At 39.4% G+C, this 17,803-nt stretch overlaps 2 protein-coding genes across 7 annotated transcripts in view; one reads left to right on the forward strand and one right to left on the reverse strand.

Annotated features, from left to right (window-relative positions):
* Positions 1-2,253: 2,253 nt before the first annotated feature.
* LOC138127814 (uncharacterized) overlaps positions 2,254-17,803 on the reverse strand; it is a 34,416-nt gene continuing 18,866 nt past the window's right edge. For 2 of the 6 annotated variants that reach the window (XM_069043877.1, XM_069043879.1), the window contains exons 2-3: positions 9,042-9,116; positions 2,254-4,209 (exon numbers count right to left, since the gene is read on the reverse strand). In XM_069043877.1, coding sequence (XP_068899978.1) covers positions 2,575-4,200 — 1,626 coding nt within the window. In that variant the 5' untranslated portion in view covers positions 4,201-4,209; positions 9,042-9,116 and the 3' untranslated portion in view covers positions 2,254-2,574. Of the gene's footprint in view, positions 4,210-8,663; positions 8,994-9,041; positions 9,117-13,218; positions 13,410-17,803 lie in introns of those variants that run through there. The other 4 variants (XM_069043882.1, XM_069043878.1, XM_069043880.1 and 1 more) reach the window with 4 other exon arrangements.
* Positions 11,354-13,229, forward strand: Amnionless (amnion associated transmembrane protein). The gene is made up of 3 exons (XM_069043884.1): positions 11,354-11,919; positions 11,970-12,768; positions 12,814-13,229. Exons 1-3 carry the CDS (start codon positions 11,664-11,666, stop codon positions 13,076-13,078), a joined length of 1,320 nt encoding a protein of 439 aa, XP_068899985.1. The 5' UTR covers positions 11,354-11,663; the 3' UTR covers positions 13,079-13,229.

The raw sequence follows: 17,803 nt of genomic DNA on the forward strand, positions 1-17,803 counted from the left end.
AAGCATATTTATTTATTACATTCGCTATAAATCAGTATCACGTCTATTTTCTCATCAAAAATAAATCATTCGAAGCAAAGCCATCCTTGATTCATAATTTAATTTTAAACTAATACGATATTTAAGTGACCACGTTAACTTTGGAAATGTATTGTGGGTTGCATTTTCAATTCCACCGGGCTCATTATCACTCACTGAACGCTATTCAAGTTGGCACAACTGACATGACAGTTTAATTTTGTCCTAGGAAAATTCAAACTTGGCAAAATGGCGCGAAGAGAGAAATTTGTCAATACAAAATTCAAAATTGCTTTAACACCGTGTCATTACCGTGTGCATCTTTGAAATGTACATACGATATAATTTCCATACAGATTTTGATTTCAAAAATAATATAGTGGGCACCACAGAAAGTGCCATTTTACCATTTAAATCAAAAAATGAAGTCAACACCCACACGATTGCCAACTGGTAATTTAAATATTTCTATTCTCCTGCGTTTCACGATCACGTCATGCTTCAGATTTTAATTTCCTCTTCTTTTCTGCTTGTTTTTTCTTTCAATTGATCCATTTTCCGTTCTTCCTTGTCACTCGTCTTTCCTAATTTTTTCTAACATCCATTTTTCCTCTACATTTTTTTCTTCACTTTAAACATTTCCGGGGTTGTATCTGTCCTTTATTACTAGTTCACCTACATTTTTTTCAATGAAATCTAATCATGACAACCTTGACTGTCACAAATTTCAACATAATCTGAAGTGTTGTCAACTGATAACTCATTTTGCCTACTCATTTTCTTTTACCTTATCTTTACTACTCAAATCTTTTATTTGTTTGTTTAGTTAATAAACACTTTTTTGTCATTTCCTTTCCTCGATTCTATCAATTTTTCTCTTCGTCGCTTGTCGCTTGATGCCTAAACCAGTTTTAACCATTTCTGCTAGTAAATCTGTTGACAATGTTTTCTTTTTATTTCTGCATTTTCATTCTTCTAAATATAGACTGCTCAATTCTTTTCTATTATTTCAAGCACAATTGAGCTTTACCTTTTGTTATCAACTGTCAAAAACAAACCGGGTGACTATAAATGAATGTTAGTTTTTTTTTTTAAGTTGGGAACATTTTTAAAAAATTACTTTGGCAAACCTGATATCTTAATCAACACATTGACGTACAAAAAGTCAATTGGAAATTTTATTTTACTTCATTAAAAAAGAATTGACGCAGAATAACTAACACTAAATAGTATTACCAACCCATGAAAACAAGGCATATTATAGTATTTCTTACTACAGCGTCATCAACAATGATTGAGTCTGTTGGAAATGAAACAATTGAAAAGTATCTACTGGTGTTTTTTGTCTCGTAATTGGCACTGACCTGATTTTTTAACTTGAGACGACATTAAAAACATTTTTGGTTATGCCGGTTATGTTTATGCTATTACAAAAATGAACCTTTGATGGTTAATTTCAAATTTGCCAAATTTCATTGTTACCAACAGATTCAGTCATTCTTGATCACACCCTACAAGGTGATCAAGAAGAAATGTTTGAATTGGTAATATAGTTGATTGCAAAAAAAAACCGGGAACTGTCAGAATAAAATTGACACATTTTTACAATTTTTTCCATAGTGTGAAACCTTGTTACGAGAGATTGGTTAGAATTAACGTCAAAATTCAATGACATTTTTTAAAATTATTTGATAGGTATTGTCCAGTAGACAATTAATTGACAAATGGACAAAATCAAATTTACATTAGGGAAATTTTCGTTTTTTGCAACCAACTGTACAACATATGTTTATTCGGGTATTTGCAACACTGCAATCGCATATGTTTTGTTGGTTGTAGTATTTGGTCAGATATCTGACGTAACACTATCAGTGACGAAATGATAGGTTATAAAAGTAAAAATAAACGGTAAAAAGAAATTAAAGAAATGCTCGAATTGCCTTCCATTTTGCTCTAACCATGACTTAACTCTTCTTTCTTTCAAACAAATTCACCAGCACGTTTATTTTACTTTGAAATGTCAAATGTTACTAATGAATGATGCGGCTGTCAGTGTCAATTTGTCAACCGGAAGTAACTCCAGTCCAGTTGTACCATTTAAAAATAAAAATCAGTGTTGCCAACTCCAACAGTCCTTGACCAACTTGTATTGCAAGATTGCCAACTCCTCATTGTTCCTTAAATTCTTTCTTTCAATTTCTTTTTATTTTACCCTGTAAGACACAAAACACCACCTTTTTCACGAATCGCTTTATTAGCCTTAACTATGAAAAAGTTTATAAATTACTTACATAGAATAAATAGTTGTGACTTAATCCTACAATCTTAAAAGTAAAGGCACATTATTCAATTAGAGAAAAAACGCTTAACCTTATTTACAAAAAGTGAGAGGGCGTGTCCTAACCTAAAAAACTCGACAAACTCCATCCTAGACAGCTGTACCGATTGAGCAAAAGAAAATTTCTAAGACCTCGATGGCATACAACAATTTATCACAATTTCTCCATTGGTCCTCTCGTACGTAAGGAACTTGCAGACAGAAGAGTTGAGCGGCGATCATCGCTTGTCTTTGTTCTCCTGGTTGGCGAAGTAGCCCAGCGTCCTGAGCGTGGTCGAGACGCGTCCCACCAGCGGCTCCTTGAACTTCCAGATGGTGGTGTCCATGACGCTCGTCTTCCTGTACTCCTCGCAGCTCTTCTTCAGGGTCTTGACGCAGTCGGCGCGGTAGTGGTGGAGCTGGGCGTCGCCGGTCTCGATCGGGTAGGAGGTGCAGCCGCTGCCGAGGCACGACAGCGGGAAGTGGTTGTGCAGGGTCAACACCTTCTCCGTGTTGTGGAAACACTTGACGTACTGGCCGGGTTTGGTGAAGTTTTTGGCGCGGTACACGTGCTGCAGCATGTGCATGTACCTGGGGATCTCCTTGAACCAGCCGTGGTTGTGGAGGAGGTCGTCCAAGAAGTAGACGTTTCGCACGTTGTACGACGCCCGCTCCTCCTTGTTGATTTTGAGCGCTTTGGGCAGGACCTTGTCCATCAGGCCCTTCCAGGTGGTGCCGTCGAGCGGCATGATCACCTCGTCGATGTCCAACAAGGCGATGTACTTGTACTGGTACATGTGCTTGTAGAAGCAGTCGTTGTAGGGGATCAGCTCGTTCTGGCGCTTGTGGTTGGTCTTCTTGGTGAGATAGAGGTGTTGGAAGGAGGGGGCGTTGGGTTGGCCCCCTGCCAGATTAATAGGAGTCACGTGAACCTTCCCCTCTTGTTCGTAGTGTTTCAACACTTTACTGATATTCGGGTGGACTTGCAACTCGTAGAAGAAGACTTTGTCGGCCCCCAGAAGGTTCAACAGTTCGATCCACTCGATCAGACGCACCGACAAGTCTTCGTGCAAGAAGTCCAAGCCTTTGACGCACACCGCAAAGTCTTTCTTCTCCGCTGGTTTCTCGAAGATCACCCTCAGATTGTTGGTGGAGTTGTCGCAAGCCTTCTCCACCAGAGAAATAGACTGGGGCACCTTCTCCTTGTACTGCTGAGGAATCACGCACGCCGTCAAGTACGGCTGATAAATCCCTTGCTTGTAGTTCCCCCACTTCTTGTACCAGATGTACTTGTACTCGAAGCTCTTGCTGATCACAGGTTCCTTCTTCCCGTCGAACCAAAACTGGCAGTACGTCACCACCGTGGGTTCTATCCTGTCGATCATCCCCAAGATTCTGACAGTGGGACCCAGTCTATTGTTGGCTCGCTTGTCCAGATAAGCCCCGAATAACTGGAACGTCCCATTGGAGGTCCTCAGGGTCTGCCAGTACAGATTGTTGAACTCCAGATCGAACATGCTGGGGAATCTGGCACAAGTGTTGTTCATTCCCATGGGTTTGTTCTTGTTCTTGTTCCAGTAGATGATGGGCAGGTTCGGCATTCTCTTCTGGATGTCCTCGACCAGTTTGTCTTCCGAGAGGGATGGGCTCTTGTCGACGAACGGTTCGAGGTCGTTGGTTTCGGTGGTGGAGTCGGCGTGACGTGTCAAAGGGTCCAGACGTTTCTGGAGGAGGAAACGACTGTTGAGGTGAGGCACGGACATGTCCAGTTTGATGGGACGGAATTGGATTATGGTGAAGATGACGATCCCGCATACCATCAGCTGGATGAGGATCTTGGTGATGCAGCGGCCGCCGCACAACATTTTGGTCTTCTGAAACACACAAAACATGTGTTAACTGGGCTTAAAGCTTTACAAGAGAAAGTCAAAGTTATCTAACTCCTACATTAAAAAAAAAAAACTCTGAGAAAAACTGTTGCGGAGCTCATTTGGCCTCCGCATCTCCCAGTTATTAATCAATACAAATAAATTCGTAAAGATTCTGAAAATCTGAGTTACTGTCCACATTTTCATTAACATCTTAAGAACAACTCAGAGTTACTGTTTTTGGACTTCTGAAACACACAAAACAAGTGTTAATTCAGCTTACAGCTTCACGAAAGAGAGTCAAAGTTTCTAGGTTTTCATGTAACTCTTATATCGTAAAAAAAAACTCTGAGAAAAAACTGTTGCGAATGATTTAATGTGGAGTGGAGCTCATTTGGGCTCAAATTTAACTTAGAACTACGGTTCTTGTTATATAAACAATTATTTGCAAGATTTTAGAGAGTTAATACCTCAGAGTTATTAATTAAAATTTAAAAAAAAGTCAAGATTCTAAGTCTTAGAATTAAGGGAGTTAACACTGACAATGTTAGCAAAAATCTGAGTTATTGTCCAAATTTTCGTGAACATCTTTAAGAACAACTCAGAGTTACTGTTGAAGCTTTGTAGAGAGAATTGTCAACTGCGATCTTTCCATTTTGATTCAGATTTAATCTCCATTCCTGAGCAGTCGATAATAATATAACATTGCTGATGATAAAAGTAACTCTGATCATAATTATGGCCTTAAGATGGCGGCCAATCCCACATGCTTAATTAAATGAGTTTCAAAGTGTTTGAAATAATTTCCAAATTTTCATTAACACACATATTTACAAATAACTCAGAGTTACTGTTCTGGTCTTGAACTGAGAACTGAAATCTTTCCGTTTTTATTTAGAATGAATCTCCATTCCTGAGCAGGCGATGATTTAACATTGAGTAAACAATCTGAATCTCAATTAAAAAAAATCATACGAAGAAAGTTTTTGTCAACGAATAATGAAGAACTGAGAGTTAACTCTGAGAAGGTTGACAAAAATGTGGCAATGATCAAACAGAATTATGCGATGATTTCTAGAATTTCCAAATTTCTTTGATTTGATTTTCTTGATTTAAAAAATCTGACTACGAAACTAAGGCCTCAGTGTTTTTTTTAATTGAAAAATAACTCTGTGAGTGATGAAGTTTTGAAATGAGAAATAACAACTAAAATCTTCTTGTTTTTATTTAAATAATTTCATTTAAGAGTGAGTAAAAAAGAACGTGAATCTTCACATAGCAATAATAAAATGTCAAAAAAAGAAAAAAGAAAAAAAGAGACAATCAAGGATTTCGACACAGCTCTGAGTTACATTTTTAAAGTTAACTTCGATCAGAATGAAAACAAATTTCTAATACTGAAAATGCTTTTCATAAACTCAGAGTTAACGATGGAATTAAGCCCATGTAACTCCAAAACTCTAAGAGTTATCGAGGAATAACTCAAGCGTTTGTCTAAGATTTACAAAACCTATTTGTCATTTAAAAGAGTTAGACGAGTCTTGAAGTGTCAGAGTTATTATGCAATGAGTATTAAAGTGTTTGAAATAATTTCCAAATTTTCATTAATATATTTACAAATAACTCAGAGTTACTGTTGAGATCTTGAACTGAGAACTGAAATCTTTCCGTTTTTATTCAGATTGAATCTCTTCTACTTTTGACAACGAATAACGAAGAACTGAGAGTTAACTCTGAGAAGACTGTTAAAAATGTGACAATGATCAAACAGAAAATTATTCGATGATTTCTACAATTTCCAAATTTCTTTGATTTGATTTAAAAAATCTCTGACTAACTAACCCCTAATTAGACATAAAATAACTCAGAGGTTTTTCTTTTAATTCAAAAATAACTCTGTGAGTTACTGGGGAAGTCTTGAAATGAGAATTCACAACTAAAATCTTCCTGTTTTTATTTAAATTAATTTAAGAGTGAGTCAAGTTTTGAATCTTCACATAGCAATAATAAAATGCCAAGAACAAGAAGAAAAAAGAGACAATCAAGGATTTCGACACAGCTCTGAGTTACATTTTTAAAGTTAAGTTCGATCAGAAATGGAACAAATTTCTAATTGTGATTTTTTTTTTTCATAAACTCCGAGTTAATTCAAACGTTTGTTTAAGATTTTTGAAGTGTCAGAGTTAATATGCGACATTAACTCTGAGTTTTAAAAAGTAAACTTATAATAAATTAGTTAAGTTGATCGGGAAAACACGAGAGATGACACATTAGAAATCGTCGAAGATCGGATCTATTGTATAATTATTAGCAACGGGTGACTTTTTGCGGAATGGCAAAACTGCAGAATGCACAAAAATCCGCCTAACATTTACATCTCCAATTGACGTTAAGTCGTGACACAATCAAATGTCAAAGAAATCGTGAATGTGAAGGCCGAACAGAATACACCGTTTAAATGTCACTTTTAAAACGACAATGCGGCAAACGAGCAATTTCCATAAAAACGCACAGAACAAACATACTTAACGGTAGTCGAACACACAAAAAAGCCATAACAACGCGATACAATTAAATAAAGTACCGTGTAATGGCCCCGCCTGCATAAATCATATAAATATGCATATTAATTTTCGGCGCCATTGTTCGGACGGACAAACGACAATCGCGTCACGCTCACTTTTCCATCAATCGGCGGCGTCACGTGACCAGCTCTGAGCCTGGAAAGAGCGTTGTCCAAAGGGGCCAATCGCAGAAAACGAACTTGATCGCGAGGAATCGAGGTCGGCAGAAAAAATAATTCAAAGGAGCGAGTCAACGAACCAAAACTGGAATCGGCGACCGGGGTAATTACGTGCCCCAAGATGGCCGTAATGGCGTAATTTATTTGTTTACGATGGAGATGAGGCAAGAGTGACCTTGGCAAGGCCATCCGCGCGCGTTCGCTCACCTACGCCGGGACAGAATCGGACGTGACAGCGACTTTTTCTTCTGGGGGTAATCAGAGAGACAAGAAGCGGCCCCACAATGATGGCAAGATTACAAAACGGGAGTAATGACGGTGCGGTGTGAAGGTTAGCGGAAGCGGAACGAAGAGACAATAACGTCATTATGAAATTAGCACCGCCTACTGCGGATAATTGGGCTTTATGACAGGTCTGCAGTTTCCTGTAACGGCGGTGTTGCAGTCGCGTGAGGACCTTTGGACTGACATTTGCCAGAAGAGTGTGACTTTTCAATGACATTTGTTTGTACTTAACTGAACACGGCGCACATACCGGGTGACTTTTAATAATTGAGACAAATTTAGTGGGTTGGCACTCCCGAATAATTGCTACGCCTAAAGTTGTCTGTTGTTTCGCTTTCTAGGTTAAGATTCTGAGTTAAGATAATGACAATTTGATTTATTTTGACTTTTGAACTGTCATATTTGACTTGAGAGTACCTACTAAATCGAAAATGTGTTGCCAACCGAACAAAAATAATTTCAATCGTTAAAAGTCACAAGGTATCTTATTAGTTGTCATTGACGAGAGCATTTGACATTTTCAATTTTGATTTTGCAGTGTTTTGAAAATATAAAGAAAAATTGTGTTTACTATTACTACTATTGCTATTGATATTAATACTGCGTAACAAAGAAATCATTACGCACTAGTGCATTCTGGGTGGTATTTGTCAATAATGAATTTCATGACAGAAGGAAATCATTTCTTGAAATTATATTATGTCATATGTACTCTAATAACAGCATTACGTGCTCAGAAATATATTATTGGCAATAAAAATTATTTATGCTTCCGCGACATGAAGGTTTTCAGTCGGTTTTAATTAAATATTAACGAAAAGGGAATTTTTTGCTTTTTTCTTTATCATGTTAAAGTTAAAATGTGTGGCAAAAATATTTGGAGCAAATTTTACACTAAGTCTACACGCCAGAAAAAAGAACTAAGTCGAGGCAATATTTATCACTTCATAAGTGAGATTTGGAAGGACAAAATTAAGGTTTGCGACAGTTTTAAATTCGAATTTTAAAGCTAAGTCGTAATACTAAGTCTAGTTGAAATATGTAGTGAGTAATTAGTAAGAGTAAAAGTGATTAAAAAATGGAATATACCGTACATTATGTGAGAATTCTTCTTCTTTGAGACTAAGTCGCGAGCAGAGGAACTAAGTCGCGAAGAAAGAAACCAAGTCGAAAACTAAACAGTGTTCACGAAAACACAAAATTCTTAGTACACTTCCGAAATAGTCAAAATCTACATTTTTGGAACTAAGTCGCCAATTCGGGGAACCACTTCGCCGCCACTCTCGCCCGAAATCCCCGGCTCGTGCCGCTCCCGCGCGCACGCCATCCGTTGTCGCCTCGATTGCCATCAATCTCGAACTCGCCAATGCAAATTCCGCGCTTCCGTGCGACCAACTCGTCCGCAATAATTTACCGGTCGAGAACCTCTCACCTCGTCCAACCATCTCCTTCACCTTCTCCCAGTCCCTCTTCGGCGGACATCATCAATAACACGAATCAAACGCTCTCCATTAAACGACCATCCTCGCACGTCATCTCGCAAAACTCGGACCGACCGTTGACCCCATCTCCGCGTAGGTGACACAAAAAAACGAATCGATTACGCGAGAAGTGTATGGGCGGAGCCGCGACTCTCGTTACAATCCCGCGCGACGCACCCCACGTGACGTCCACTTCTCGCTTTTGCGGCTTTTTTGAGAGCCGTGAGATCGATCGGTCTCGTCGAATCGATTCCCGTCAAATGACGCGTCTAATTCGGCGGCCTTGCCGGCCCGCGCACATCTCCACCGTGTTGAATCGCAGGTTTTACCTTGTTCTGGATTGTTCTCGATCAAGACGGTCGCTAACATCAACTGGTAGAGTGCGTCCAGGTCGGCGCTGACATCTGAAACAAGAGAGGGACGATTAGAGGTCGGCGCGGTTAGGGATGCGTTAAATTGCGACTAGATATTTGGTGAAATTTCTAATTTATTTGAGTGAGTCGATGGGTTTCTGTGTCAATTAGGATGAAATGGGTGCGCGTGGGTACGGTCAACGAATTGACACGATTTCCGAAAAAATTATCAAGTTGCCCAAACTGGAAAGCGGGGTTTCTGCAAATCACCGAAAAAAACTAAGTCGAAGGACCTATTTCTAGTTAATTTATGATTATTCTGATTTGGTGTCTTGAAATTAATTAGAATTGCGACACTTGATTAAAACAATCAACAATTACAAAGATAACTGTCAATTTTTTAAATACAGCTAAGTCATCATACTAAGTTGCAATTATTTTTTTCGACTAAAATTTTTACTTTGCGACTTCTAACAGCACAAAAAATAGTTGACTGGCACAAACCGGTTTATTAGATCTTGTCAAATCAAAGAACTAAGTCGCGACTTAGTCTTAGACCAAGTCTACAGTAACTTTCATTTGTTCTATAATTTTTTTAAATTGCTTTTAGTTTTCTACGTTGTCCTACAACCTCGTAGGTAAAATTTCGGCACATTTTAAAAATACACCCTGTATATCATGTTTTATAAAATGTACGCCAATGCGAAGTAACCTATAGGAAATATACTTTAAAGCAAGGAAACCGCATTGGTGTATGTTTTATAAAATATGATATACAGGGTGTATTTTTAAAATGTGCCGAAATTTTACCTACGAGGTTGTTTGACAACGTAGAAGACTAAAAGCAATTAAAAAAAATTGTAGCTCACAAAATAAATGTCATTTTATTTTTTGACAGAATTTTTTAGATATTTTTTCCGAGTTCTACATGAAGCCAATAGCTCGTGGTTAAAATTTGTGCACGCATTTCAAAAACACCCTGTATATCTGCCTCGTTCAAAATTCGACCCGCTTAAGTCTTACTTAAGTCCGCTCGATTCTTACTCAAGTCGACTTATTATTAAGTATTGGTAGAGTGAACGCCGTAGAAAGGAAGATGACACACTTGAGCGCCACAAAACAGACGACGTTCACTTCAAAACCACGTATCTGTCATCATCTAGCGTGCCGGATTGTTTTCGGAAACAATCGACTTCCACAGCTTGCTCCGAATTGGAAACAATCGACGGTGAAAGCATCTGCTTTCGATTTCGATCGGAAAAAAGTCGCTTGACACGCGAAGAATTTATGCAAATGCGTTGCGTAAGAGCGCCGTGTGCATCTGCTGCATCCTGCGCTTGCTTTTTCGATTGTCGTCTGTTTGCCGCGTCGTGTGGGTACGTCATTGTGTAAACCATTTTGCGGTTTTTTTAAGCGGGTTCCGTTATTAGTCATATTTGACTCACTTGATTTACTGTTGTTGTGTTGTGTTTATCTATTAGAAAGATGACGGCGTTGAAAAAGTTTGTTGCGGTGTTGCAACAGCTACGGCGAGGAGTTAATATCGAACGGTTCGATTCCTCGAAGCTAAATGAGTTTTTATTGGAACGTCGACACATAAATCAAGAGGGATATTATTTATGGTCTAATGAAAAATGCATCGGCCAATGGGTGGGCACAAAGGCGATGTAACAGTCGTGAAAGATTGGAATCTCATTGTGCAGCTGAAAGTGCAGAGATTGGCAAGAGCTGATGCAATTTGGCGAAAGGTTAAATCTAGGGAATTGTTTTTTTCAGAAATCTGTCACAAATTTTCGAAATTACACTTAAAACAGACACCAAATTTTTTTTATTTTCCCAAGAAATTTCTCCTGCATTGTAAACATTTCAAATTTGCTCCGCTTGACCTTTGAATGAGAGTTTTTGAAATTTTCAACCAAAATAGTATATACAGGGTGACCCAAAATTCGTGGAACAACTTAGCAGACGTTGTTAAGTAAGCATTAAAGTATCAGGTAAAAATGTAAAAAGAAATCAATCTTCTTTTTTTTAGAAGATATGGACCTTTTTGTTACACTAAATATGTTATTTGAGGTAAAATCGACATAAAATCACTGCTTGGGGCACCCAGTATATAGTCTGTGTGAAAACAAAGAACTACTTGTAGTAACAATTCAAGCAGGAAAAAATAATAATTTTTGAAAAATCTGAACCAAAAATTCAAAACAACTAAATCACTTGTCTAATTTAGCTTAGCTTCACGCAACCCCCTGTATATGTGTTTTGGGCGTTTCTCAATTTCGTCCAACTTTCCCAAAATCGCGACATCACTGCCAACTTTCCCCGAGCTTCTCCCCGCCCCCAACCCAGCGAAGCGCTCAATCTCCGCCCCCTCGCAAACCACCGAAAACACCTCCGACCTTGACAATTGCAAAAACTCAATTTCACTTAAAACCGCTCGATTGCATTCACTTGCACCGCAACAAAAAAACCTGTCACCTTGCATTTCCGAACCGTGTCACTGCACCCGCCGTTTCGCTCTCGTTTCATTATCACGTTACGCCACCCCCGGCGGCTCGAATTGCGGTGGGCGTCGAAACAGATGCAGTCGACGAAAAAATGCTCGTCGAAGCGGGCCGCGTCTTTCTCTTCGCTTTCGCCGCCTCGGCGGCCAAGACTTGGGGGTTCGACAGCGACATCGCCAACCCCGCCAACTGGGAGGGTGCGGCGGGCTGCAGAGGTGTGCACTTCGCCGCCCACAACACCGCCCCGGTCTACATCAAGGAGTTGACCGCCGCCGAGATCACTCTGCCTGGGGACGGCCAGATCGGCATCCTCGACGGGGGGTTCATCGAGTTCAAGGATAACAAAAAATGTGAGTTTTGCCAATGGTTGGTTTGGGTTGCGCGAATTGACAGTTGACAGGTGTCAAGTTGAAACCGATTGACTATCGCAACTGGTACGACCATGACAGTTGGGTACCACCCGACAACGTTGCCACGCCGCACCAGGAACGCATTCCCTGCGACCACGACGACGTTGTCTTCCCGAAAATCTTGCACACCAGAGTGTTCGAGTACTTGGGTACCACGATCCCCGTGGGTTCCATCTGGTTCGGCAAAGAACCAACCACAAGCGACCAACTGGCTTCTTTCATGAAGACATCACCAGGACGCGACATTTTCTTCAACCCCATCGACCCCTTCTCCTTCCAAATAGAAAAGAAACAATGTGGGGACCCATATGGGTGCTTGTGTCACACCAACTACGTCCCGTGTCCTCCTGTCAGGTCGACTGAAAAACTCCCGTGTTTGGAACCCGTGGAACCCGAAAACTTCTGCGACGCCATTTGTGGTGCCTACATCACCTACAAGCCCGGAACCGGTCCCGATTTGGGCACCATCACCAAAAAGCTTGCCCAATACTCGGCCCAAACGCACGCCAGCCGCGTCCAGACCTATTTGGGTTCTGAAGTGGTGCAAGTTGTCTTCACCGAAAAAGACTACACCGGTACCAGTATCGAAGAAGCAGAAGATTTCTTGAAGTACCTGCAACAGTCTCGCGCCGAAAGTGCCCAACTACTCAAATCGGGTCACTACTACGCCGAGGGTTCCACGGGTTCCTCTTGGTCGATAGTTTTCGGGAGCCTCGTCGCTGTGTGCGTGTTTTTCGGCATCCTCTTCTACCTCCACGGGGACCCTTTCCTCGACGCTTTCCTGGCTAGGTGGGTTCTCGCGATTGTTGACCCAATCTAGATCTATCGTTTTAGGTTCAACAAGGGACGAGGTTCCGTCTTCAACGTTCCGTTTTTCGCCCGATTTGACAACACCGACGAGAACCTGATCATCGACGGACAATCCGAGAGTGGTTCCATTTTGGACATTGCCAAGTCCTTCGACAATCCGATGTACGGACAAGAAGTGGTACCCACGACCAGCACCGAACACGAGAACCCGCTCTACGAGGCGACCAAAGAGGACGCTGCCGCGCTCTACGAGGCGACCAAAGAGGACGCTGCCGACGAACCACAGTGAAAAAAACTTTCCTTTGTATTCTTCACCGCAATCAAGTATCCGTGTAAATAACAATCTGTTAAGTCACCACTGTAATTTTAGTGACTACACTATCACTATTATTATTATCGAGGATGCTTGATTCCTCTTTAATTACTCACCGAGACCTTGACTGTTGTTTTTTTTTCTCTCCTGCGCTATCTTCGCGTATCTTCTTTTCAGTAATTCAAGGGCGTCCGTTGTTTTTCGGGTCTGAGTAAGTCACAGCCGACTTGTTCTCAGCGTTAAGCACTTGCAAATTTTTTTTTCACTTAATTGGTCGACACAAGGTTAGGTCTTACACGAAACGTTCGTTTAACTGGAAAAAGTTGAGTCGAAACTCGCTAATCTTTCAATTATCGAAGAATCAACAGTGGAGTATCTCTGTGTCTATTTGCATAAGGAAATAGATCTGTCGTGTATTCGGTAACGACGATGTGGAAGTGGTAAGTGGTTGGGTACGTCCTGACACTTATCGCATGACATTTTCTAGTCGCGAGATTAAGATGTGATGAATTTGGTAACAAAGAACTTTCGTCTTCATTATACGTGTTATGTCAATCTGATGCGATAAGTCGCCGCGAGATTTGCCAAAGCGATAAGAATGATTAAAATTGCAATGTTTAAACAAACCGGTTTACTGGAACTGATTTTTACGTGATACTTATCGCAAAAAAAATCTCGAACACTTTCATTGGGGACAGTTATAATCCGACACTTTTTGCTCGCAGAGAGCAAATGTGCTACATATTTACATCTATTTATGTATCAATTCGCAATAATAAACGACTACGAATGCAAATAAAATCAAAATAGACGGTAGAAGTGGTTGATACGACTTGACACTTATTGCGTGACATTTTTGTCCAAAAGAATATTTGACGAAAAATTCGCGACAAAACACAGGAAAGGAGTGTTTCACAATACATTTTATTTGGTTGTGGCTGACACTTATTACTGCAATTTATTGCAAAAATATTTATCTTAAAACAAAAAGTGTCTGTGACACTTTAAACATTGCAATCTTTAATTTAAATTGTAACAGAAGAATATGTGCTCGTTGGTAAAATGACAATGACACTTATCGCTGACAGAAAAATATCTCACGTGTTCTTGTTCTCGATTTGAATTCAAAGAAGCAATAAACAAATGAAGTGTTATAGAAAAGATCAAAATGTGGCAGATTAAGCGAAAACTCGTCAATAGATACTTTTACTAAATTGTATCGGGCGTTCAATTAAATCACTCCTCAGAGTTGGCGTTGAAGAGTCGATTGTGAACGCACCACTCGTCAGTCGCTACAAACAATGCAAAAAGTGGGGTTAAATTTAAACAGCTGATCGGTGACCTGTAATTCGTGGTGCGTTCACAATCGACTTTTCAACGCCTACTTTGAGGTGAAATTTAAATGAACAGCCGATAGTTCTTGTAAAGAAAAATAAGTCGTTGCAGCTGAGATTTATTGCAAAAGTATTTGTTTCGAATTCTAATTCCTCAGACTGATAGGATTGAAAGAATTGTACGGAAAAAAATCTCCTTTGCAAAATAAGCAACTGACATTTATCGCCGAAAGAAAAATATCTCAAGTAATTTAGGTATCTTCAATTCCATCAAAGGTAAACAAAAGGTTGCACGTGCGTGCTCCTATAAAAGGTCAAAATAGATGCTACGTGTACAAATACACTTTGACACTTATTGCGTGACATTTTTTACTAACCGAAATAAAAATATATTAGCGAGTTATATTAGATTAAGATAGAGACATATTAGACTAATAAATTTTCCTACGATTGATAACTTGTGCATCTCCATGCACTATCAACATGTAATTAGTTTCTAAGCAAATAAGAATACATACAATGTACACATATATCGTACAAAAGTCGAACCAAACCATGTATAAAACCCCCGAAATTGTAATAACGAACCAATTGTAGTCTGATCTGCTGTCTGTAAGAATAAAAGTGGTTTTTAAAAACTCTTTCGTTAAATCGAATAATTTAATTGGCGCAGTCGGTAGGATAGTGTCAATCGTGTTCTATAATCGTGCATCGTGCAAAATAGTATCGCGATTTGGAATTTCTATTCCTTAAACACTATCCAGAAGAATCAACAGCATCCCAAGAGTTCCTGCATCGAGTCAAGACTCAAAAGGAAGCACTCTTCATCCCAGGCAGCTGAATCCGAAAACAATTCACAAGACGACAGCGACACCAGAGCACAAGGTTAGTGTACTGAGTGTCCCGTCGATCCCTTCTCTCAGATTTAATTCCCTGCATAGGAATTGAAAATAGATTAAGAAAAAAAAAAAAAAAACTTTTATTTTTTCATAATTTACATAGTTTATCTGATTTAATAGTAACAATGACGACTAATAACAATACAAATTATCAACTTCTAAAACTATACGTTGATACTATTCCAAATTACAACGGAGATCCAAACACCCTCGAAATTTTTATAAACGCGTGTGAAAATTTATTTACGAACTTCGGAAGCAATCAAGACCTTCAGTCATATTTAATAAGAGCCATCATCAGCAAGCTCACCGACCGAGCTCTAATTTTAATAGGTACAAAAACGGAACTAAAAAATTGGCCATTAGTAAAAAACGCACTAAGATTAAGTTTTGGTGACCAAAGGAATTTGGATTGCCTCGAGCAAGATCTTATCACATCATGCCCCTTCAGGAATGAACACCCACTCGATTTCGGTAAAAGAGTCCAACTCATACGTAGTCGATTAGCCGCAAAACTAAACACCCTCACCGAAATAGAAATGCCGTCAATAACAAAAGCGGTCTACATGAAACAATACGATCAACTAGCCCAAAAAACATTCATCAGAGGTTTACCCGGAAATTTGCAGAGTATCGTGAGACTCAGAAACCCAACTTCCATCGAACATGCAATGTCAATAGTAACAGAAGAAGAAAACTTTAGATACACACAAAATTTCAGTAACCTACTAAACACTAACCAAAAAGCAACAAATAACCGCATCCCAATAAAGAAACCATCATACCAGCCATTCAATTCATCTTTTACACCGAATTATAACACAAGCCATTCAAACTCACACAATCCGTTCCGCTATTACCCCAGTCAAACACCCTCCAATACTCATTCGCCCCCATTTACATATAATCAACAACAATCCAGTAACTTTAACTCACAAACTCATTTCAAACCTCAACAACCTCAATTCCCTAGCCAACCCATCTCACTGAGACCAAAAACTACCCAGCAAAAATTCTTCACCAACTCCCAGGTATTCAAAACCCCAAGAAACGTTTTCAAACCCACGGGCCAGAAAACCTTCGACCCAGTCGAACCCATGTCGACAACGTCGCGAAATCCAACAGCGAGATACCCATTATTCAGTCAATTCAGACCATCGGGCCAAAATAATTTCATATCGGAGGAACTCCATAATATCGAAGACGACAGACAAGTCCAACAAAGTCCATATTCTTCCGAAATCAACGAAACAAACAATGACGAATCCCCAAACAATTATTTACAGTATTATCAAAACAATTTAGATCTCGGTAATCACCCCGAATACACAGGTCATGAGGAAAATATTGACATCGAAAATCAACAAAACTCTGAACCGCCTTATCACTATGAACCACAAACATATGAAGAGCAAAATTTTCCAAACGCCAGCCCATTTTACCAGATAACATAACGTGTGAAATTAATAACGTGTCAACTTGCAATTCATTACCATACATTCAAATTCAACACCCACCATTAAAACTATTAGTAGATACAGGCTGTTTCGTTTCGATAATAAGACCATCTGTCGCGGAAACTAATTTCCCCTCTTCAATTTATTACGGAAATTCAAAAATTAAAACAGCAACTGGAGAAAAAGAAATTAAGTTCAAAGCCGACATCCCCGCCTTCTCAGAATTTTGTTCGAATGACATTTTTAGATTCCTACTTTATGACTTCCACGATTTTTTCGATGGCATCATAGGCCTCAGAGATTTACTAAAACTAAAACTATCCATAGACCTAACAAACAACAGACTAATTAGCGATTCCCTAATCATACCCCTTTATTTTCGACAACCAGACGAAAAATCATTCACTAACGCCGACGCCCTTTCGCGCATTGAAATCAACGCCGTAGAAGACGATAATTCGTCGATCATCGTAAACATAGGAGACACGATGACTGAAATCAGCCAAGTAACTGACGAGTACCTAAACAATTCGGATCACGTCCCGCAATCCGCAGCCCCAAAATCAGTCGAACCCACACCTAGCACTTCAAAAATCAAAATCATATCAAACGTACAAATCAAACCCCCTGATAGAGTTATTTCAGATAACGAAACAATTCACTCCGCCGTAGAAAACCCAATAGTAGAAATTCCAGTTACCGACAAACCCCTAAATAATTACAAAAATCAAATCATAATTAACTGCCCGAGAGACGCTATAAACCATAACGTAAAAACCCAGAAAATTTTTGATAAAACCAGACTTATCTTTTCAATCCCTTTAAATAATTTTGAAACAAACATGATCAAACAGTATCTGAACCCTAAACAATCTTACACATTATTTTTTAAAACCCCTGAAATAGCTCCCAGATTCACAAAAATCGTCCAAATGTACTTTAAGAACACCTCCTTCAAATTTGTAAAATCAAACGTACTCTTAACTGACGTAATCGACCTCGACGAACAAA

This window comes from Tenebrio molitor, chromosome 4 (assembly GCF_963966145.1).
Source record: "Tenebrio molitor chromosome 4, icTenMoli1.1, whole genome shotgun sequence".
Lineage (NCBI taxonomy): Eukaryota > Metazoa > Arthropoda > Insecta > Coleoptera > Tenebrionidae > Tenebrio > Tenebrio molitor.